We start from the raw sequence: 23415 nt of genomic DNA on the forward strand, positions 1-23415 counted from the left end.
CTCTCGCTGTGTCTCTCTCTGTCAAATAAATAAATAAATCTTAAAAAAAAAAAAAAAAAAAAAGGTGTTCTTTGGCCTTTTCTGCTTCCACTGCACAGAGGTGATCGCCTTCAGGTCTTTCTGGTGTCTCTTTCATTCTCTAACTCCGCCTTTTTCAATATGATCACGTTTCTCAACGTTAGATGTATACTTAAGCACTGTTTTGTTTAGATTCACTAATCTAAAGACTGGTAGGTGAGATTTAAGTTCTCTTACAGCACCTTGATTTTGCTTTACCTCCCCCTTACCTATCCCCCCAATATAATTATATTATCATTTTTGCCTAAATCAGTACTCTGTGTTTAAATAATTATGATTCTGGTGTAGTTTGCTGCTGAGTCAAATAGTATACTATTATTATGTTTCCTCTCAGAGGACTTTTCTTTTTCCTAGATATAAATAATTGTCCTATTTTTTCCCCCACTAAAATAGGTATAAAGAAACTAAGCAGAATCTTCCTACGCTCTTCCCACAACCTTTTGATACAATTTTCCACTGCCAAATGTGTCAGATTACCTGTCGGTCTGCTTTTTTCCTGGAGCCCTTTGTCTTGTTATAATAGATAGATAGGCTTATTAAGCCTGCTACACAACTGTGATCCTAGAAATTTTTAACTCTCTCCTGCACTGAATCTCTTTATTTCCTGTGTCCCATGTTCTTTCTTGGTTTACATCCTCTTTTGGCGGCACACATTCTCCAGTAGCTTCATGAGAAAGGAGATTTATAAGAGATAGTATTTTTTTAGTATCTCAAACTACTTGTATTCTGCCAGCACACTGCTTGGCTGGGTAGAGCTTTCTGGGTTGAAACTCATTTTTCTTCAGAATTGTGAAGCCAGGGGGCGCCTGGGTCGTTCAGTCGGTTAAGCGCCTGACTCTTGATTTCGGCTCAGGTCATGATCTCAGGGTTGTGGGATCGAGCCCTGCATTGGTCTCCACACTCAGCGTGGAGTCTTCTGGAGTTTCTTCCCCTCTGCCTCCCCCTCTGCCCCTTCCCCTGCTCACATGCTCTCTCTCTCAAATAAACAAATAAATAGAATCTTAAAAAAAAAATAATGAAGCCATTGCTCCATCTTCTAAGATTACCATTGAGAATTTGATACTATTGTTTTTCTTAATCTTTTGTGTCTACCCTCTCTTCTTTCCAGAAGCTTTGGAATCAAAATGCTCTCTTTCTCTATAGTGGTTTGAAATTTCATGATGATGCAAGGTAGTGTGGTCTTTATTCTTTCATTTTCCTGGGTGCTTGATGGACTCCTTGGGAATGTATCTTATATTATTTCTTTGATAGTTCTCTCAGTTCTCACTTTCTGGAGAAAACATTCGATCTTTGATTCAATCTTTGACCATCTCTTTCTCCTGTTGCACATGTTTTTATATGACTTTTTTACTTTTGGGGAGATTGATTCACCTTATTTCTACTTACTATCTTTTTTTTAATATAGTAAGGAGAAACTTTATTTGTAAAGAGTATTATGGGGGGGCGCATGGAGAGAGACTTTTGCAGTAGTGGGGGGATGGTAGCAACGGAGAAGATTGACTTTTGTAACCAGAAGATCTGCAAGTGCCTCTTGCCTTTTGTATTTTAATATTATCTCTCAAATTTTTAATTTCTAGGAGTTCACCATTGTGGTCACTGTTTCTTCTTCTCTTATTGCCCCCTTTCCACTCACTGGATCCCATTCCATTCGCCGCCTTCTACTGCTTCTTTCCCTTCCTCTCATTCCCCTCCCATAGCCCTTTAAGTCGTCTCCTCTATTTCTCCCTCTTTCCTGTGCTTCTCTTCTTCTCCTTTCTCCAGCATTCTGTTCTTGATACATTGCTGCTGTATCTTCTCTTATCGATACGGACATGAACTGTGGAATTTTTTGTTTGTTTGTTTACTTTGTTTTAGCTTTCTTCAGTGCCTGCCAAATGGCTTTTATCTGTTTTTGTTTTTTGTTTTTGTCTCCATTTGATGTCCATTTGTCTTTATAGGCAGGGCTCCATAAAGCTGGTGGAAGCTGTGTATGTGTGAGCAAGGCTTATGGACTGGTGGGTTTCACTGTGGGGTGACAGAACAGGGAGCCAGTTTTTCAGCAGAAGGGCACCCAGATGTCAGTGTTTTTAAGTTTCTGGAGGAGCTGTTCTGTTCCTTTATTATTTTTTTTTAAGATTTTATTTATTTATTTAAGAGAGAATGAGAGAGAGAGAGAGCACATGAAAGGGAGGAGGGTCAGAGGGAGAAGCAGACTCCCCACTGAGCAGGGAGCCCATTATGGGACTCCATTACGGGACTCCATTCCGGGACTCCAGAATCATGACCTGAGCCGAAGGCAGTCGCTTAACCAGCTGAGCCACCCAGGCGCCCTGTTCTGTTCCTTTAAAGAACAAAGATTTTCCGGTATCTTCTGTGTAAATCAAAACTATCCCTTAGTTTATTATTTGTAAATTTAGGTATTTTAACATCACATTTCCATAGAATAATGTGCAGCTATTTATTCATTAAAGAATTGGACTTGATTCTTTCTGTCCCTAAGCAATCTATAGTGCTTTGTAACAACCCCTACATAGAAGAATTTAAAGGTATTTAATATCTCAACATATATAAATACATTAACCCACACATTTTTTTTTCTACAAAGAGCCCATCTGCGTGTGGCTCAGTAGAAGTTTACTAATGCACCAGACACATATTGTGCCTGCTGGAGAGATGATCTACAGATAAATTGGCATTATATAGCTCAGAAAACTATAAATAAGAGTCAGGGGCACCTGGGTGGCTCTGTCGGTTAAGTGTCCAACTCTTTTTTTTTTTTAAGATTTTATTTATTTATTTGACAGAAAGAAACACAGGGAGAGAGGGAACACAAGCAGGGGGAGAGGGGGAGGGAGAAGCAGGCTTCCCATTGAGCAGGGAGCCCGATGCAGGGCTCGATACCAGGACCCTGGGATCATGACCTGAGCCGAAGGCAGATGCTTAACAACTGAGCCTTGATTTCTGCTCAGGGTCATGGGATTGAGCCCCACATCCGGCTCTGTGCTTAGCACAGAGTCTGCTGGAGATTCTTTCCTTCTCCTTTACCCACTGCCCCTTCCCCTGTTCACATGTGTGTGTTCTCTCTCTCTCAAATAAATAAAATCTTAAAAAAAAAATCAGAAACACCTGGCTTTGAATTGTGGTGTGTCGTATACAAGCTGTGTGACATTGAGTGAGTCAGAATCCTCTCTGAGCCTCGGTTTCCTCATTAATTCCACCGTGTGCCTGATCCTGTACTAACACTGGAATAAGAGTAGCAAATAAAGTTTCCTCCCTCCATGGAGCTTCTGTTTCTTTTATGTTGTTAATAACTACAATTCTGTTGTAATGCTCATGTTTTCCATCCTGGCATTTCTGTGGTTAAAATACTACTAGCACATACTTTTGTTGTCTGTACACTATGTTTTTAATGATAATTTCTTAAGAATATTATATGCATTTATACCATTTGATTTTTTTAATCTAAACCTGAAATGTTAAAAGTTTAATGAACTATAATAGATTGGAAAATTAACTAAAATAGTATTTGTTTACTACAATTCATCTGAGGGCCATGTATCCTTTAATGCATTGTAACTAGTATATAAATGTTGCATCTTCAGCTTTCTGGTATAATCTTTCGCTGATTGTTTTTACATTATCTCTCATATTATAAGATATTGTTAATATCTAAGTCAAGGAATTGGGATTCCCAAGATACTGATAAAAAAAAAAATTATGGAATAGAAATTTGTGTGCTTCAGAGGTTTATAGAACTCAAGAAGATTCTTTTTATAATGCATGTTCTTGAAGTGGTATCTCCCTAAGGGCACTAATGGATGCTTTTCCTTCCCTCATTTTCTCATTTTAGGGAAACTAAAACCAACAATGGCGTTCATGTCAGGAAAATTGAAGATTAAAGGAAACATGACCCTAGCAATCAGATTGGAGAAGCTAATGAATCAGATGAATGCCAAGTTATGAAGGAAAAGAAAAAAAAATGTCAATCACTAAGCTCAAAAAGTAAAAGGGATCAACAGTTAAAATCTGTTTGTTTTCTTCCCTTTCATATTATAAGGATATGCAAATTTGTTTTGGAAAAAACAATTTCTGTATCTATAAGACTTGTAATTAAAACAGCTAGCTAATTAAACATAAGCTTCATTAAGTGGAATTCTAAGACAGTCTGCCTATGGAATTTTCTGAGTGTTGCCTTCTGAGAGCTAGATTTCATTCATTGTGGGAAAGGTATGATCAGGTTCAAGCAGTAAAGTTAGCTCTTTTCAGCACTTCCCATATAAAAGGAGATTAATCTGTTTAAAATTTTTCAGTTTGGGATTGTATGCTAATGAAATATTAATGATATTTTAGATTTTCATATACTTGTTTTAAGGAAGATCTTCTATAATGCATTTTCGCAGAAATCACATAAACTAATAAATAGTGAAGACTAATGAAACAAAAACAGTTTTTCATTCTAACTAGCTTTCCAGGTATAAGTTACCTATTATTAATGTAATTTCGCTAATGTAATTCAATATGTATGCTCTTTTAAATGTGTAAAAATATCTTAAAATAAAATAATTTCTCCCCAGAAGTATGCACTTGGTCACACTGTTGTAAAAAGAGAACATCAGAATAGATGGTTGTTTAGTGCTGAATTGTAAACCTCCCAAGCTCATTTGTTGAAATCCTAACACACACGCACACACACACACACGCACACACACACACGTCCCCCCCACATTGAAAGAAGTGATTAAGTTAAAATGAGGCTTTTAGGGTGGGTTCTCATCCAGTCTGACTGGGGTCCTTCTAAGAAGAGGAAATTTGGAGATAAAAGACCAGGGATGCACACACAAAGGAATGACCATGTGAGGACCAGCAGGCCTCAGAAGAAATCACATCTACCAAGACTCCTGTTATTCAGAACTGGAAGATATCTGTTGGTTTAGCACCCCAGTCTGTGGTATTTTGTTTTGACAGCCCCAGTAAGCTCATACAATGGTTTGTTTTTCTTTTTTCTTTTTAAAGCTAAGGTTTAAAAAAAAGTCCTTTCCTTTCACTTTAATCAGTTAAAAATACTTGTTCAGTGTAATTCTTTTACTTCTCATCTTCCGTTCTGTAATATTACTGTGCTTAATTCTGACATTTCCTAGAATTGTAATGTTAGAAGCATTTAATGTCTATTTTACAAATGAGGAAACAGGATCAGAAAATGGGAAAATTAACAAAATCCCTATCCAACAAAAACCTCCCAGGACATTAGCCTTGAATAGAACCTGAAGACCTTACCTCCCCATCCAGGAAGCCCAGATGGATTGCCTTTGGGATGGCAGCCTCACAACTCCCTTTGCATCTGCCGGTCATTCCTAGCTATGTGAAGATCCTGGTCAGGTGTTGCCAGCCGGTTCGTTTTCTACTGAAGCTTATTAAAGGCTTCTCTTTTTGCATTTTCCAAATGGTCTCAAAGCTTTGGGAAAATAAAAAGAAAATATTGTGAGACAGGAATTCTGGGTTCTAATCACTAAAACATGAACTTGCTTACTAAGAGGCTTTGGGATATCAGGAAAAAATATTTTCACAGGACCCTGGTTTTCACATCTATAAGTGAGGGAGTTGGATTAGGTCATCTGCAGCCCCTTTGTGCTCATTATTACTAAGAAGTACCAAACAATTTGCAGTATCCTATCAGAAATAAAGATAGCCACACCTAGATTCCTGAAGCCTTCTCTTGCAACATCCCCCTGATACCTTAATGAATTCACATGTTCCCTTTCCATGGATCTTGCCCATTAATTGCACTGAAGTTGTAGAACCTCCCAGAAGTTTTGAATGGCCATTTTGTGTGTTGTCCAGCAGCCAATTGAGCCCATTTCTGAAATTAAATGGTATGGAGGTAAATCAAGGCCATGGGTCTTTAATTAATGATTGAGTGAATATTTAGACATTATTTTTAAGATGGTTTGTTGCTAGTAATCCAATATTTCAACAAATCCTCTTATATAGTGCCTCTTAAATAAACCTCTTAAGTAGAAGAAAAAAAGTCTTTTCCCTCTACCTATCAAGTTTTCAGCTGGGGTCCTGTAAATTAGATTAACAAAAGATAGCTTAACAAGAGAAGAAGAAATTGAAATTTACTAACATGTGCATTACAAATATACATGGGAGTATTAAGACATGAGTACCTCCAAGGAGTGGTTAGAACTTGAGCTTATATAACATCTTAACAAAACAACAATAGATTTTTGGAGAAATAATACAAAAGAAAAGAACTTTGAGTTTCTAAAGTGGCAAATTGTGCAAAGGAAAATATATGGTAGTAGGTTTAGTTTTATAAGAAACTGCCAAACTGTCTTCCAAAGTGGCTGTACTATTTAGCATTCCCCCCAGCAATGAACTTGTGTTCCTGTTGTTGCTCCACATCCTCTTGGGTATTTGGTATTGTCAGTGTTGTGGATTTTGGCCATTCTAACAGGTATGTAGTGGTATCTCCTTTTAGTTTGCAATGTTGAACACCTTTTCATATGTTTACTTGCCTCTGTATCTTCTTTAGTAAGGTGTCTGTTAAGGTTTTTGGCCCAGTTTTAAATTAGGTTGTTTTCTTACTGTTGCATTTTAAGAGTACTTTGTATATTTTGGAAAACACTCCTTTATCATATGTCTTTAGCAAATATTTTCTCCCAGTCTGGGACTTGTTTTCTTATTCTTTTGACATTGCCTTTTGCAGACCAGAGGTTTTTCATTTTTTTTTTTTTAAATCTTCTTAAGTTTATTTATTTTAAGTAATCTCTACCCAGTGTGGGGCTCGAACTCACAACCCCGACCGAGATCAAGAGTTGCATGCTCTTCTGACTAAGCCAGCCAGGTGCCCTGAAGTTTTTCATTTTAATGAAGTCCAGCTTAGCAATCATTTCTTTCATGGATTGTGCCTTTGGTGTCCTATCTAAAAAGTCATTGCCATACCCGAGGCCATCTAGGTTTTCTCCTGTCATTTTCTAGGAATTTTATAGTTTTGCATTTTGCATTTAGATCTGTGATCCATTTTGAGTTAATTTTTGTGAAAGGAGTAAAGTCTTTGTTTAGATTCTTTTTTTTTTTTTTGCATGTATATATCCAGTCCCAGCACTGTTTGTTGAAAAGACTGTCTTCTCCTTTGTCAAAGATCAGTTGACTGTATTTATGTGGGTCTATTTCTGGGTTCTCTATTCTGTTCTACTGATCTTTTTGTTTATTCCTTCACCAATACCACACTGCTTGGTTACTGCAGCTATATAGTAAGTCTTGGGAGTCAGGTAGTGTCAGTCCTCCAACTTTGTTCTCCTTTAATACTGAGTTGGCTATTCTGGGTCTTTTACCTCTCCATATAAGTCATTAGAATCAGGGTCACCTGGCTGGCTTAGCTGGTGAAGCATGTGACTCGACCTTGAGGTTGTGAGTTCAAGCCCCACACTGGATGTAGAGCTTACTTAAAATGAAAAACTTTGAAATCAAAAGTACAAGTATTTCTCAATTAAAAAAACCTTAGAATCAATTTGTTGATAGCCACAAAATAATTTGCTGGGATTTTGATTGGCATTGCATTGAATCCATATATCAGTTTGGGATAGACTGATACCTTGACAATATTGAGTCTTCTTATCAATGAATATGAACTATCCATTTATTAAGTTGTTCTATGGTATCTTTCGTAAGAGTTTTGTAGGTTTCCTCATACAGATCTTGTTAGATTTTAAGAGTTGTACCCCAGTATTTTGCGGGGGTGCTAATATAAGTGGTAATGTGTTTTAAATTTCAAATTTCACTTCTTCATTACTGGTTTTGGAAAGTGATTGACTTTTGTATATTAACCTTATATCCTACAACCTTACTATAATCATTTATTAGTTCCCAGGAGGGGTTTGTTTGTTTGTTTTTTGGTCATTTTTTTCAGGTTTTCTACAGAGACAGTTATGTCAGCTGTGAACATAGTTTTATTTCTTCCTTTTATTTCCTTTTGTGGTGTTATTGCATTAGCTAGGACTTCCAGTATGATGTTGAAAAGCATTAATGAGAAGGGACATCCTTGCCTAGTTCATGATCTTAGTGAGAAAATTTCTAGTTTCTCACTATTAGCTGTAGGGTTTTTGTAGATATTCCTCATCAGGTTGAGTAAGTTCCCTCTATTCTTAGTTTACTGAGAGATTTTATCATGAGTGGGTGTTAGATTCTGTCAAATGCTTTTTCTGCATCTATTGTTATGATCTTGCCTGTTGGTGTGGTAGATTATTATTTTCGAATGCTGAACCAGCCTTGCATACCTGAAATAAATCCCATATGGTTGTTTTTATATGAATATTCAAGCCTTCCCCCCATTTCATATGTTGAAATCCTAACCCCCAAGACAATGGTATTAGGAAATGGGGCCTTCAAGAGGTGATTAGATCGTGAGGGTGGGGCCCTCGTGATTGGATTAGTGCCCTTAATAGACCCAGAGAGCTAGCTGGTCCGTTTTACCATGTGAGGACACAGTGAGATGGTACCATCTATGAACCAGAAATCAAGCCCTTATGTCTCCTGACTCTGTTATGTGCCTTGGTCTTGGACTTCCTAGCCTCCAGAACTGTGGGAAATAAAGCTTATTGTTTAGAGGCTACCCAGTCTCTGGTTCGGAGGGTCCCTGATTTAATGATGGTTCAACTTACAATTTTTCAACGTTGTGATGGTGTGAAAGTGCTAGACATTCAGTAGAAACCACACTCTGAAATTTGAATTTTAATGTTTTCCTGGGGTAGTGGTATGTAGAATGATACTCTCTCTCATGATGCCGGTCAGTGGCAGTCAGTCATAGCTCCCAGTCAGCCACTCGGTCATAAGGGGGGACAACTGATACACTTAACAACCATTTTGTACCCATACAACCATTCAATAAATTACATGAAATATTCAATACTATCATAAAATAGGCTTTGTGTTAGATGATTTTGCCCAACTGTAGGCTAATGTAAGTGTTCTGAGCATGTTTAACACAGGCTAGGCTAAGCAAGGGTGTTTGCTAGGTTATGTGTATTAAATGCATTTTTAACTTCTGATATTTTCAATTTACAATGGGTTTACTGGGACAACCCCATGGTAAGTTGAGGAAGATCTGTATTTTGTTATGGCAGCCTGAACAGGCTATCACAGCTGTAGCATATAGTTCTTTTTATACATTGTTGGATTCCATCTACTAATATTTTGTTGAGGACTTTTGTATGTATCCATGAGAGATACTGGTCTGTAATTTTCTTGTAATGTCTTTGTCTGGTTTTGGATTAGGGTAATGCTGGCTTCATAGAATGAATTAGGAATATTTTCTGTATTTCTGTCTTCTGAAAAGGACTAGAGAGAAATGTTAGTTTCTTCATTTAAATGTTTGTTAGAATTCATAAGTGAGGGGCGCCTGGGTGGCTCAGTCAGTTGAGCATCTGCCTTCAGCTCAAGTCATGATGTCAGGGTCCTGGGATCGAGTCCTACATCGGGCGCCCTGCTCAGCGGGGAGTCTGCTTCTTTCTCTCATCTGCCTCCCCCACCCCCTGCTCTCATGCTCTCTCTCACTCTCCCTCTTTCTTTTTTTTTTTTTAAGATTTTATTTATTTATTTGAGAGAGAGAATGAGATAGAGAGAGAGAGAGCATGAGAAGGGGGAGGGTCAGAGGGAGAAGCAGACTCCCTGCTGAGCAGGGAGCCTGATGTGGGACTCGATCCCAGGACTCCAGGATCATGACCTGAGCCGAAGGCAGTCGCTTAACCAACTGAGCCACCCAGGCGCCCTCACTCTCCCTCTTTCTTAAATAAGTAAAATCTTTTTAAAAAATGAAGTCTCTTTAGAGAAGATTTGCTATTTTTCTTGCAGGCAGATAGAACTTTATGGAAAGATCATCTTGACCCACCTAGTCACTGAAATAGTTCAGGCTGTTTTAGGCACTGTTAGTGCTGTTTCTGATTTGCTTTTACTCTCACGGTATAGTTCTTCAAGGATCTCAGTTGAGATTCTTGAGGTGTGTACCAGGGCTCCTCCTTCCTGTTTAATTCTTTCTAGCGCTCTGAGACAGCTAAGTGTTAGTGCTCAGATTTTTTTTTTCTTTTTTTGTCTTAGCAGTTGGTTTCCTGGCTTCTTGCCCCTTGTGTGTACAGATTAGGAATTATCAAATGTTTTGAGGATAAATGGCGTGTAGAGTGATTGGCTCTTCTTGCTGTGATTGCCTTTTCTCTGGGATCTTGGGCTTTCAAGTCCTAGCTGTCTTGATAGACTTGACCTCCAAATTTTGTATCTGTAGCCCAATCAGACTGTCGAAAATTCTAGGATGTTTCTCACTGTTTGGTTTCTATACTCCTAGACACAAATCAACAATGCCCTAAGCAGAAAAGTGGTTAGGAATGTAAGATTCACTTCAGTGTGTTTCTCTTCTTGCTGAGCTCTTGGACTCTCAAGCCTTGGTTGCTCTAGAATAGCTTTAAACAACCTCTGTTGTTTGTTGTTTTAAATACAATGTTTATAGTTCCAGTTCTTAGTGGGAGAGGTAGTTTATTCAACAAGGTAGCCCATCATAGCTGGAAGTCTACATCATTAAAGAAATTCATCATGATGGATATATCCTTTAAATGAGATTGTATTTTCAAAAAGTTATGTGTGGTAAAAAACACAATATAAAATTTATCCTCTTAACCACCTTTAAGTATACAGTTCAGTGGTGTTAACTATATTCACATTGTTGTGTGACAGATCTCTCTAGAGCTTTTTCATTGTGTCAAACTAGAATTCTATATTCATGGAACAACTCCCCAGATTCACCTCCTCCAGTTCCTGGCAACCACCATAATACTTTGTTTCCATGATTTTGACAACTCTAGGTATTTCATGTAAGTGGAATCATATAGTATTCCAGTAGTCCTTTTGTGACTGGTTTACTTTACTCAGCAGAATGTCCTCAAGGTTCATCCATGTTGTGGCATATGACAGGATTTCTTTCTTTAATGAAGAAATATAAGATTTCTTTAAGTCTGAGTAATATTCTATTGTATGTAAATGCCATATTTTGTTTATCCATTCATCCATCTATGGACATTTGGGCAGCTTTCCCCTCTTGGCCATTGGAATATGCTGCAGTGAACATGGGTGTGCAAATATCTCTTCAAGTTCCTGCTTTAATTGCTGGATATATACCCAGAGGTGGGATTTCTGAATCATAATTTTATTTTTTGAAGAACCCCCATATTGTTTTCTATAGTGGCTGTACCATTTACATTTCCACCAGCTATGCTTAAGGTTCCAATTTCTCCACAGGATTACGTATTTGAAATATGTGGCAATTAACGTTTTTTTTTTTTTTTTTTTTTGGACAGACATTATTCTGTCAAAAATATTTACATTTTTTTTTTTTAAATTCAGCCTAGACCAGGAGTGTTGACAGAACAAGGTGTTAAGAATCCTTTCTTTTTTGTTCAGAAGTTAGTCTCTTTCTCTGCCTCATATTATTCTCTCTCCTCATGTACGGCAAGGGTAAGAGAGACTGAGGTTTCCTTGTCACAGTGGGGTGAGGTGAGGATGTGAGCACCACATTTGGCTAATCAGTCGGATATGCTTTAAATGTTATTTATTACCACTATTATTATTTTGGAGATACTTAATGCTGTAAGTAGAAAGGGGGTTAAGAGCATGGAATCTGGCTCCAAACCGCCTGGGATGAATCCGGGTTCCTCCAGCTATAATATGATCTTGGGCAGATGTCTTAATTCCTCTGTGCCTCAGTTTCCTCATCTATAAATTGGCAATGCTAACAACACCCACGGCATAGAGTTCTTAGGATTAAATAAATTAATATCCCCTAAGCACTTAGTGTAAACCCCGGTCACATATAGTCAGTACTATAAAAGTGTTTGCTAGGTAAAATAAAGGTGGAGGGCGCCAGCCTTACCTCTATGATTCTGAGCTGTGTAGGTGGTGTTATTGTATGCCTCCCTGGTCCTAGTGTGTTTTAGGTGTTATTAAACTGCCCCCCACTCCATGGGATGGATGCGAGTGTTGTAGTTGGATTGGGAACTTCCACGGGGCAGCAGTGACTGTGGGTTGTAAGTCAGTAGATGTTCCTGAATATGCCTACTCGGTGCGTTAAAACAGGTGTTAAACACCAGACGAACGGAGCAGGTTCTTGCAAGGTCCGCTCCTTGCGTTTAGGTGAAGCTCTGCGGAGCTCCAAGGGGGCAGCAGGGACCGCGGGCCAGTGCGCGCGGCAGGACGGAGTGCTGCCCACTTCAGAACATCGCGGGGACCGTGGGTTCCACACCTGTCTGGGCACAGAGACCGAGCTCGTGAGCGCCGGTGTGTGCTAGGAAGGTCGGTCCACACCTCCTCCCGGTAGCGACGACCGCGAGCTCGGAGCGCTTCGTAGGAGGTGTCGTTACACACTTCCTGTGGGTCTCGCGGACCACGGCGCGTTTCCGGTGCCGGCTGGAGCCCGGGGTCCAAGCCCCCGCCCCGTTCGCCAGCCCCGCCCCGCCCGCGCCCCGCCCCCCGCCCGCCGCGCTCCGAGCCGGGCGCGCGGAGCCCGGGGCGCACGGAGCGGCGCGCGCCGGTCGGCAGAGCCAGGCTGGCGCCCCCGCCCCCCGCCCCGCGTCTCCGTCCGCCGCCCGCCCGGCGCCTTCCCCGCTCTTCTTGCCTTCGCTCCCCGTTCTCCCGGCCGCTTTCCCTCCCTCCCCTCGGTCCCGCCCCGTCCAGCCCGGGCTGCCCGGCTCCCGCAGGCCCCCCCGCCGCCCGCGTTCCTATGGACAGACGCACAGACACCTGCAGGTGGGTGAGAGCCCGCGCGCGGGGCGGGGACGAGCGCGCCGACGCTGCGACCTGGGCCGGGGAGCCCCTTTGTGTGGGGGGCGGCCGCGCTGGGGTCCGCGCTGCCTCCCCTTCGGCAGCCGAGCAGTGACCCGGCTGAACCCTCTTTTGTCTCCTGGGGGGGGGCGGGGTGGGAAGGCCGAGAGTCAGGGCAGCGACTCGGGCGGCTGGCCGTCGCCGACGACGGGCTTGGGGGCGCGAGGGGTGAGACCCCGGGCGGCCGAACGGGCTCCCGGAGCGAGCGCGGGCGGCCGCGGCTCTGGTCAGCCTCGGCGGGGCCGGCCCGCCGCCTAGCATCTCCTGTCGCCGCCGCGGGCGCGCTGCGTGGGTCTGGCTCGCTTGCTCCTGCTCTTGGGTCTGTTTGGAGGTGGGAATGAGAAAGAAAAGATCTGCCTTCTTAGTTTCCAAGTCTTGAGACGGTTGTGGAGAGAGGGACAGAGGTGGTTCGGGTCTTTGCCCGACTTGTTTGCCTCGCGAGAGGCACGCTGAGGTGCGTGTGGGGCGTGTGTGGAGGAACGTGCATCGCTTCGGTCCCTTATTTATTGTTTCTAACGGAGGAGGGCTTTCTCCGAAGGGCTCTTCCGCCCCCTCCCCCATCTGAGGCTGCGCGCAGTGATTTGTGTTTGTTATCAAATACATCGACGAATGTATTCCCCTGGGTGCGAGGAGGCTCGGCTGACCGAAATCAAACCAAAATCACAGACTGTTTCTGGTTTTCAGGTGGCTTTTCTTCTTTTCTTAAGATTAAGTAGGGACTTACAGGCAAATCAAAGATAAACATGACTGTGGTTTTTACGCTTTTTTTTTTACATGTATACCTATTTTAAAGTTTGATGGTAAAGTTTTGTTATTTCCCGTGCTCGTTAGGATTAGCATGACAGAATCTTCTACCTATTAAGTAAACAGTTAACAAGCGAGTCAGATAGTGACAGCTTCCACAGTGGAGGTTAAATTGGAGTGCAATAAATATCTAGCTTTCCGTTTAGGCTGAAACCTGTATTTTTGCTGGTTTAAAATATGAGGTCTTCCACAGCATATGGGGACAACGTGAATGTTAGAACTGATTTTTCTCTCTGTGATTGTGCTTTCCCTCTTTTACTGTTTTTATGTATTCTCTCTATAAAACCCAACGATTGGGTTGTACATGGTGGATATAGTTTTTGAAAAGTACTGTAGGTGATATTTCTGAATTATATTATTTATCTGGCTGAGTTTCTTATGAAGAGTTGATATGTATTTGTAGATATTCAAATTATAAATGAAGTTGAATAAGCACCCAGAAACTTCATTTTACAGATTCAGATTTTTAATGCAGGTATGGATTTATATCTTTGTATTAATCTCAATCTAGTGCTCACTTCTGGAGACCTTTTTTTTGCCTATTGTGTGAGAATCCATATTGACAAATTTAAATCTGATGGTTATCAAGGAGATTAAAAAAATAGTTTTGGGTGCACTCAGTTATATGTATAGCTATATGTAGAAAGAGGCTTTCTTAAACATCTGAACTTGAAAAAACATTGTGGTGGAAAACAATTGATTTAAATCTTCATCAAGTAAGATGTAGAAATTTATCAGAAAGCAATGTACAATTTTAATGCAGTTTTAATTAGACAAACTGATTTTTGTCATTATAAAGAGGAGACCGTTTTAGTGTGCCGAAAAGAGTGGTCTTTTTCTAGGAGAAAAAATTAGCCTAGATTCTTGCCCTAGTTACATTAACAGACTATTATTATTGCATGCCTAATTTTGTAAATATCTGGAGTGTACATTTTTGTACACTTAAAACCTAGAAGAGGCTACATCTAACATTAATTTCACCCTTTGAATTTATCAAATTTTATTCTTGCTTTGACTTCCTGTCTAGATTAGCTAAACGAATTTAGACTGCATGGGGCTCAGTGCAAGGCGCTAGTAGGCCCCTGAGGAAGGTTCCTCTTTCTTTTTCAATAAGGATGGCCCAAAGAGCATAGGTATTGAAATTTGTTCAGGCTTTATTAGGAATGGTGGGATGGAGTTCAAAAATACTCCCAGAGTGTTAGATTACACACTCTTAGTTCTTAGAAGTTTTAAAAAAGATAAGCTAACAACTTGAATTGTTTGTTTAGGTATTTATTTATAGGACTGTCAATCAGAGGAATAAGGCTTAACAAAGAGTCACTGTGTAAATTAAATATTAAGAGTGTGGCCTGTGTTGAGAATTGCTTGGCAACTTGTAGTTACGCCTAACAGTTTTTTGGGATTGGCAGTGTAGTGTCTTCACGTGGGCTGGCTAAAAGAGAACAACTAGTTTTTTTGTTTTGTTTTTATTTTTGGCTCTGAAAAGTGGATATTAATTTTTTGGTTTTTGTATAATTAACATTAATATTTTCGTGTAACCAGAAGCAGTCCAGAGAACCTTACATATTTTCAACTGATTTCTCTTCTGGTTTGTTGGTGTCTAGGAAGGCGTATAAATTATGTTTCACTCTTCATGAATGAAATTTTTTTCTGATACTTTTGATATGACAAATGTTACTTTCAGAAATTTTGAATATGTAAAGCTGGATTTTAAATATAGCTAAGCAATATAAACTAACATTTGCCAGTTTCTTTTTTTTAAACAACGCTAAGCTGCCCCGTTAAATTTGATAGGCTTGAAAATCCATAGACTTTTCCTGCTTGTTAGTTATCAGTGTGGTACCATGAAAGGAAACTCAAAATGGCCACTTAAGGTTACCTGGAACCCTCAAAGGACTAGTATTATCATTAGTACTAACCAAATGGAAAACTGAAAAGTAACAGTTTTATTCTTTGTAATAGATCTGTGACTTTCAAATACTTCTTTTTCATGAAGTTTTTTATAGCGTAGTGTGGAAGCAGGTCTGACTGTGAGAAGTATGGACAGTGACCTCTCATTCCAGCCTTTATCGGCCTGCATTGTTTAAGAATGGCATAAACTCATGCTGCTCTTTGAAAATGCGGAATTCATTCTTGGATTAATATTCTGCTACCAGATGTACGAGGCTGGCTCTGAAGAAGCTTTTTCTCTTAAATACTGTCAAAAATAGAGAAGCTGAAGACTGGAGAGAAGCCATTTATTTTGAACAGTTTATTTTCTGACAGTTTGTGTTTGTAAAGAAACCTGCTCATAATATTTACGTATGAGATCTACATAGTTGCCCGAAGAAGCCCCACAGGTTTCTTTTTTTCCTTTAAAAAAGTTTCCATAGAGCTTAACTCTTATGTGATACTTCTTGACTTTGCTTCTGATTAGTTGATTTATGGACTTTATTTACCAGCATGATTGGAGAATTCTTTTGCTATACAGAAATTGCACTCTGCCTGTGCTCTGGTCTGTTTCCTAGGTAACAAATGTACTGCATAGATTCCATAATGAGGACTGTGGTTGGCTAGTTACAGTGTAAATTCTGTTGTTTGGTAAAGCTTAGTCTCAAATTCAAATAAAGGTCAAGAAACCAAAAGTACTCAAGATGCGAATTTTTGAATTTTATTTTGTATCCAATGTCAACAAAGTTTAATACGCTTTTCTGGAGAAAGGCAAATTATGCAGCAGTATTCAAGTGTATTTTGTAAAGTCTTAAATAGTTGGAGAGCTTTTTGACTCTTCCATATTGGTAATACCAATGGCTCTAGTAACAAAGAAAATATTTCAAAACACTTTATCACACTTTATTTATTTTTTATTTTTTTATATTTTTGAAGATTTTATTTATTTATTTGACAGAGGGAGACACAGCGAGAGAGGGAACATAAGCAGGGGGAGTGGGAGAAGGAGAAGCAGGCTTCCCGCTGAGCAGAGAGCCCGATGTGGAGCTCCATCCCAGGACCCTGGGATCATGCCCTGAGCAGAAGGCAGACACTTAACGACTGAGCCACCCAGGCGCCCCTATCACACTTTAATATAGAAAGCAAAGGGATATTGTCTAGGATGTCAGTAACTGGCTTTTTTGTATTGAAAGAAAAGTAACATCATATATGTTGCTAAAGATAAATTGTGCAACTTCATGTGAAGTACAACTTTTAGGGGGGCCTGGGTGGCTCACTTGGTTGAGCGTCAGACTCTTGTAAAAAAAAAAAAAAAAAGAATAGAACTTTTAAAAACTTTAAGAAGACATTAAAACATTTTAAGAAAACATTAAAAGTCTTGGGACGCCTGGGTGGCTCAGTCGGTTAAGCGTCTGCCTTCGGCTCAGGTCATGATTCCAGGGTCCTGGGATCGAGTGCCGCATCTGGCTCCTTGCTCAGCAGGGAGCCTGCTTCTCCTTCTGCCTCTGCCACTCCCCCTGCTTGTGCTTGCTCTCTCTTTCTCTGACAAATAAATAAAATCTTAAAAAAAAAAACCATTAAAAGTCTTACTGTGAAATGATATATTGGTACTCTAGCTATTTTCTCTCTGGTCAGCCTGAATTTTGGCCTGCTCAGCACCAGGGAGCAAGTCTGTCTTAGGTAGCTACAAATTGGAGAATAGCTTTCCCCTCCCCCTTACTCTCCTCTTGAAATCTATAGCTCTAGATGCAGGGCAAGAAATAATATATGTGCAATTGCTAGTAATTATTACCTGTTTGTTAAAAAGAAAATTTACAGTGAACCAGAATTCCATTAATACCCATTGAAAATATCTTTTCATTTGATGCCTGAAAGTGTTTTGTTTGTTGATCATCAGGGATTCTATTAGGTGAAAAAAAATTTTTTTTTAAAGATTTCTTTATTTTAGAGAGAGAGAGAATCTTCAAGCAGATTCCCTCCTGAGTGCAGAGCCTGATGCAAGGCTTGATCCCAGGACCCTGAGATCATGACCTGAGTGGAAACCAAGAGTTGGATGCTCAGCCGACTGAGCCACCCAGGTGCCCCTGAAAAAAAAAATTTTTTTTTTTAAGTTAATTTGAGGGGCACCTGGCTGACTCAGTTGGTAGAGCATGTGGTTCTTGCTCTGGGGGTTGTGAGCTCGAGCCACATGTTGGGTGTAGAGCTTACTTAAAAAAAAAAAGTTGGGGCACCTGGGTGGCTCAGTCGTTAAGCATCTGTCTTCGGCTCAGGTCATGATCCCAGGGTCCTGGGATCGAGCCCCACATTGGACTCCCTGCTCAGCAGGAAGCCTGCTTCTCCCTCTCCCACTCCCCCTGCTTGTGTTTCCTCTCTTGCTGTGTCTCTCTCTCTCTCAAATAAATAAGATCTTTAAAAAAAAAAAAAAAAGTTGGGGTGCCTGGGTGGCTCAGGTGGTTGGGTGTCTGCCTTCGGCTCAGGTCGTGATCTCAGGGTCTTGGGATCAAGCCCCATATTGGGCTCTTTGCTCAGTGGCGGATCTGCTTCTCCCTCTCCCTCTGCCTGCCACTCCTCCTGCTTGTGTGCACTCGCTCTCTCTCTGTGTCAAATAAATAAAATTTTGGGAAAAAAAGTTAATTTGAATTCTAAAATATTATCCAAATTGCTTCAATTGCTTTCCCTTGCTTAGCAGGATTGGTTTGGATTATTTATTTACCTTTTTAATTAATTTTAATTTCAAGGATAAGATGTATCTTGTTTGGGTTTTCTTTCTTCTTGGTTTTCCTCAAAACTGACAACTACTTTAAACCTTTCTGGCCTTTTCAGGTTGCAAATATTGTACCCCTTCAGTTTTCCCTTGTATTTTCTCTATAAATATTTACTCTTTAAAAAAATTTTTTTTTTTTTTTTTTACTTTTTTTTTAAAGTAGGCTCCATGCCCTGTGTGGGGCTTGAACTCATGAGTCTGAAATCAAGAGTCTTATGCTCTACTGACTCAGCCAGCCAGGCACCCCTATTTAAAATTTTTTTAATCATTGCGTTATTTAAGGCGTAATCACTACATATCAAAAGCTCTACTTTTCTGTGACTTCATACTTCTGGGACGGAGTTAACAGTATTTGTGAACTCCTACCTAGCCAAAACAACTTCCTCTCCCCAGCCAGTATTAGTTAACAAGGGCTGTCATAACAAAGTATAAGAGACTGGGTGCCTTAAACAACAAAATTTTCTCATAGTCTGGAGGCTAGAAGTCCCAGATCAAGATGTTGGCAGAGGGGTGCCTGGATGGCTCAGTTGTTAAGCGTCTGCCTTCGGCTCAGGTCATGATCCCGGGGTCCTGGGATCGAGCCCCTCGTCGGGCTCCCTGCTCAGCAGGAAGCCTGCTTCTCCCTCTCCCACTCCCCCTGCTTGTGTTCCTTCTCTCGCTGTGTCTCTCTCTGTCAAATAAATAAATAAAATCTTAAAAAAAAAAAAAAAAAGATGTTGGCAGAGTTGGGTTCTTCTAAGGCCTCTCTTGGCTTTCTTTCTTTCTTTTTTTTTTTTTTTTAGATTATTTATTTATTTGACAGAGAGAGACACAGCGAGAGAGGGAACATAAGCAGGGGGAGTGGGAGAGGGAGAAGCAGGCTTCCCCTGGAGCAGGGAGCCCGATGTGGGGCTCAATCCCAGGACCCTGGGATCATGACCTGAACCGAAGGCAGACGCTTAATGACTGAGCCACCCAGGCGCTCCTCTTCTTGGCTTTCAATTTCAGTCTTCTCAGATGTTTTCACAATATGCCTGTCTGTGTCCTAATCTCCTCTTCTTATGGGACATCTGTCCATAGCCTTAGAACTCACCCAAATGACCTTGTTTTACCTTAATTACCTCTTTAAAGGCCCTATCTCCAAATACTGTCTCATTTTGAAGTACTGGGTATTGGGACTTCAGAGTATGAATTTGGGGGGAAAAACAATACAGCTCATAAATATAACCTATTCCTCCACTCATTGTCTTTCATACATACAGATACTTTACTCCATATGTGTGATATAATCGAGCCCCTAGACTCCTTGATTCCTACTCCTTAAGATTTCTCAGTTCTGTTTGCCCCCATACAAATCACATACTACTCTATCACCTTTGCCTATCACTAGCCTTGGTTCTACAGTTAAATTTATTCAATGCACAACACAAATCCTTGTGCTAAGGCTTCTGTAATCATCATTTGATAGTCTGAAGCTCTTTGAATCCTCATAAATGGCTCATGTGAATAATGTGTCCCGTCTTTCATGTTTAAAACTGTTTATCTGGGGTTTTTATACTTGAAGGCCAGTGTTGCTGAATATAAGTACTTGGCTTACATTTTCTTTCCTCAAGTTTCTTAAATATGTTACTCTGTTGTAGGGTTTGGCGGACCTTTTCTTGAAAGGCCAAATGGCAATTATTTTAGGCTTTGTGGAACATGGGTCGCTGTCACAGTTATGTAACTGTGCCACAGCAGTGCAAAAGCAACCATATAGAGTATGTAAATGAACGAGCATAACTGTGTTTGGTAAAACTTTGTTTATAGAACCAGACAGTGGCTGGATTTGGTGCACAAGCCATAGTTTGCTGAGTCCTAAAAAAAACTAGTTTTTTTTAGATTTTATTTGTTTGAGAGAGCGAGCATGCATGAGAGAGCATGAGCAGGGGGAGGGGCAGAGGGAGAAGCAGACTCTGCTGAGCAGGGAGCCTGATGTGGGGCTCCATCCCAGGACCCTGAGATAGTGACTTGAGCCAAAGGCAGACGCTTAACCAACTGAGCCACCAGGTGCCCCGGAGTCCTACTCTATTGTATTATAGTAAAAAGTGTTATTGTCAGAGTCTAGTACCACTATGATTTTCTTTTCTTTTTTTTTTAAGTGACTTTATCTTTCTCTTAGATGCCCAAAGGACTTTTTTCTTCATCTTTAAAGGCTAGTAATTTTACTAGAGCATGTATTAAGTGTTGGCTGTTCTCTGTTAATTTTTCCAGATACACAATGTGGATTTTATAATGTTGGCTTAAATATTTTTTCATAAATATTTTCATCAGTGATAGATTTTAGTATTTAATCTGTTTTATCGCTTTCATTTTGTTTTTGGGGGTCTCCTGTTACATGTATGTTGGATCTTCTTTGCCTGTCTTTTATATCTATACCTTTCTTCAAATTCTTTTTATCTTTTTTAATAATTCGTTTTATTTTTCTATTTTTTCCTTTTTATCCTTTATGAGGCAGTTTCCATGGTATCTATTAAGTCCAGTTTTGTCTTCCTTTCTGAATTTTTTTCTTTCCTATTCTGTCTTGAATTCTATCATTTTTCTTTGTAAATGCTCTTGTTCTGTGGCCATTCCCTTTTTTTTCCACTTTTCTATTTCTAATGTATATTTTATAGCTTCTATCGTTTTCTTAATTTCTTTTAATATTAAAATATTATACTATCATTCTCATTTTACTTTATGGCCATATTTTTGTGATGTGCCTTCATTGACTATTGGTACCTTATTTGGTTCTTTTCCATCTTTTTCTCATAGTACCTCACATGGGATTAGATTGCATTCCTTTCTCTTGTTCATGTTTAAATTAGATGGATTTACCTGTACTTTAGGAGAAGGTTTCTGTGATGGAGATGGAAGCAGACCAAGATAGTTCTTTTTTAAAAAGTTTCATGGTGTGAAATTTTTTCCTTTGTTGCTTATGTGAAATATTAAAAAATATGGCCACTCAATTAAAATTAGAGTGAGATACCATTGCATACCCACTAGAATGGCTAAATGAAAAAGATGAAAAATATTAAGTGGTGATGAGAATGCAGAGTAGCTGGAATTCTCAAGCACTGCTATTGGAAGTATAAATGGGTACAGAAATATAAATGGAGGGACGCCTGGGTGGCTCAGTCAGTTGAGCATCCAACTCTTGGTTTGGGCTCAGGGTCATGATCTTGGGGTCGTGAGATTGAGCCTCATGTCAGGCTTGGCACTCAGCGCACAGTCTGAGATTCTTTACCTCTCCACCTCTTCTCTTCCCACCTTCCCCCCCAAATAAATAAATGAATAAAATCTTTAAAAAATATAAATGGATACAAGCAATTTGGGAAGCTGTTTGGCAGTATTTACTGAAGGTATGCATATGCGTGTTTTATGGTTCAGTAATTCCATTCAAAGATATATGCTTACCAAAATAAATGTACTAGAATGTTCATAGTACTGCTTATAATATCCCCCAAACTGAAGTCTGCATAAATGACAATCAGTATAATATGTGGTAGAGTGTTACATTGATGGCCCCAAGTAAATGACATTTCTTGGTGTCTATGACCATGTATTAGCTCTTTGCACAATGATTCTGATTTTAACCATGTAACTTACTTTGGCCTGTGGGACATTAGGCAAGTGTGGTGCAGCAGAAGCTTGATAAATGCATACACATTGGAGGGAAATACTGCCCTGAGACCATAACATAAAGAAATACTCAAGTAGGAGAGGTCAGGTGGAAGAAAATTGAGGTACTCCAGCTGATGACCAGCACTTACTGCCAGAGAAGTGAGTAAGACCATCTTTGACCTCCCAGTTCACCTGACCCTCCAGCTAAAAGTAGTCACATGAGCAAATCCAGGTAAAGCCAGGAGAAAAACTGCCCAGATAACCCACAGAATTGTGAGAAATGAGGAATTATTTTAAGTTACTAAATTTTAGGGTGATTTGTTATACAACAATAGGAAACTGAATCAGAATAGATAAATTGTTCTATATTCATACAGTAGAATACTGTGGAGCAATGAGAATGAACAATCTTTAACTACATAGTATGTATGAATCTCACAGACCTATGTGGAGCTAAAGAAGCCAGGCAAAAAGAGTTCAAACTGTGTGCCTCCACATATATAAATTCCCCAAGCAAATTCTGTTAGAAGCCAGAACCTTGAGGAAGTAGTGACTAGAAAGGAGAAAGTAGAGGCTTCTGGGGTGCTGGTAATGTTCTGTTTCTTGATCTGGTTGCTGGTTACATACACGTGTTCTGTTTGTGAAATGTGGCATATCAGCAAGTTGTTCACTTATTATTTCTCCTTTTTTGATTATATGTTATATTTCTTTTTTTTTTTTTTAGACTTATTTATTCATTTTAGAGAGAGAGCAAGAGCGAGTGAGCACGAGTGGGAGGGCCAGAGGGAGGAGGAGAGACAATCTCAGGTAGACTCTGAGCTGAGCATGGAGCCTGACTGGGGGCTCAATCTCATGGCCCTGAGATCATGACCTGAGCCAAAACCAAGAATCGGTTGTTCAACCAACTGTGCCACCTAGGCGCCCCTGTTTCTTTCTTTCTTTTTTTTTTTTTTTTTAAGATTTATTTATTTTAGAGAGAGTGCATGCAAGCAGGGGGAGAGGCAGAGAGAATCCTCAAGCAGATTCCCTGTTGAGCATGGAGCCTGGTGGGGCTCTATCCCAGGACCCTGAGATCATGACCGGAGCTGAAATTAAGAGTCCATGCTTAACCGACTGAGCCACCCAGACAACCCTGATTTTATATCTTTCAACATAAAGGAAGAAAATGTCCTTTTTATTTAGTCTCCTTTTTGTTATTCTCTGAGATTGACCTCCTTTGGGTCTCTCATTTATCCCTAGCAATGCCTTTTTGTTTGATTTGGATTTTATTTTATTTATTTTTTAAGATTTTATTTTTATTTATTTAAAAGATTTTATCCATTTGAGAGAGAGAGAGAGTGTGTGAGCTGGGGGAGGGCAGGGGAGAGGTACAAGCAGACTCC

General features: G+C 39.9%; 2 protein-coding genes across 6 annotated transcripts in view; both read left to right on the top strand.

Moving 5' to 3' along the window:
- The window catches only part of HSDL2 (hydroxysteroid dehydrogenase like 2), a 78009-nt gene extending 73376 nt beyond the window's left edge, over positions 1-4633 (top strand). For all 3 annotated transcript variants that reach the window (XM_078061611.1, XM_036090940.2, XM_078061612.1), the window contains exon 11: positions 3908-4633. In XM_078061611.1, the coding sequence (XP_077917737.1) occupies positions 3908-4020 (113 nt within the window). In that variant the 3' untranslated portion in view covers positions 4021-4633. The remainder of the gene's footprint in view (positions 1-3907) is intronic.
- Positions 4634-12586: 7953 nt separating this feature from the next.
- The window catches only part of KIAA1958 (KIAA1958 ortholog), a 161224-nt gene continuing 150395 nt past the window's right edge, over positions 12587-23415 (top strand). For all 3 annotated transcript variants that reach the window (XM_078061614.1, XM_078061613.1, XM_036090928.2), the window contains exon 1: positions 12587-12843. The gene's annotated coding sequence lies outside the window, so the exon portion shown is untranslated. The remainder of the gene's footprint in view (positions 12844-23415) is intronic.

Source organism: Halichoerus grypus, chromosome 14 (assembly GCF_964656455.1).
Source record: "Halichoerus grypus chromosome 14, mHalGry1.hap1.1, whole genome shotgun sequence".
NCBI lineage: Eukaryota > Metazoa > Chordata > Mammalia > Carnivora > Phocidae > Halichoerus > Halichoerus grypus.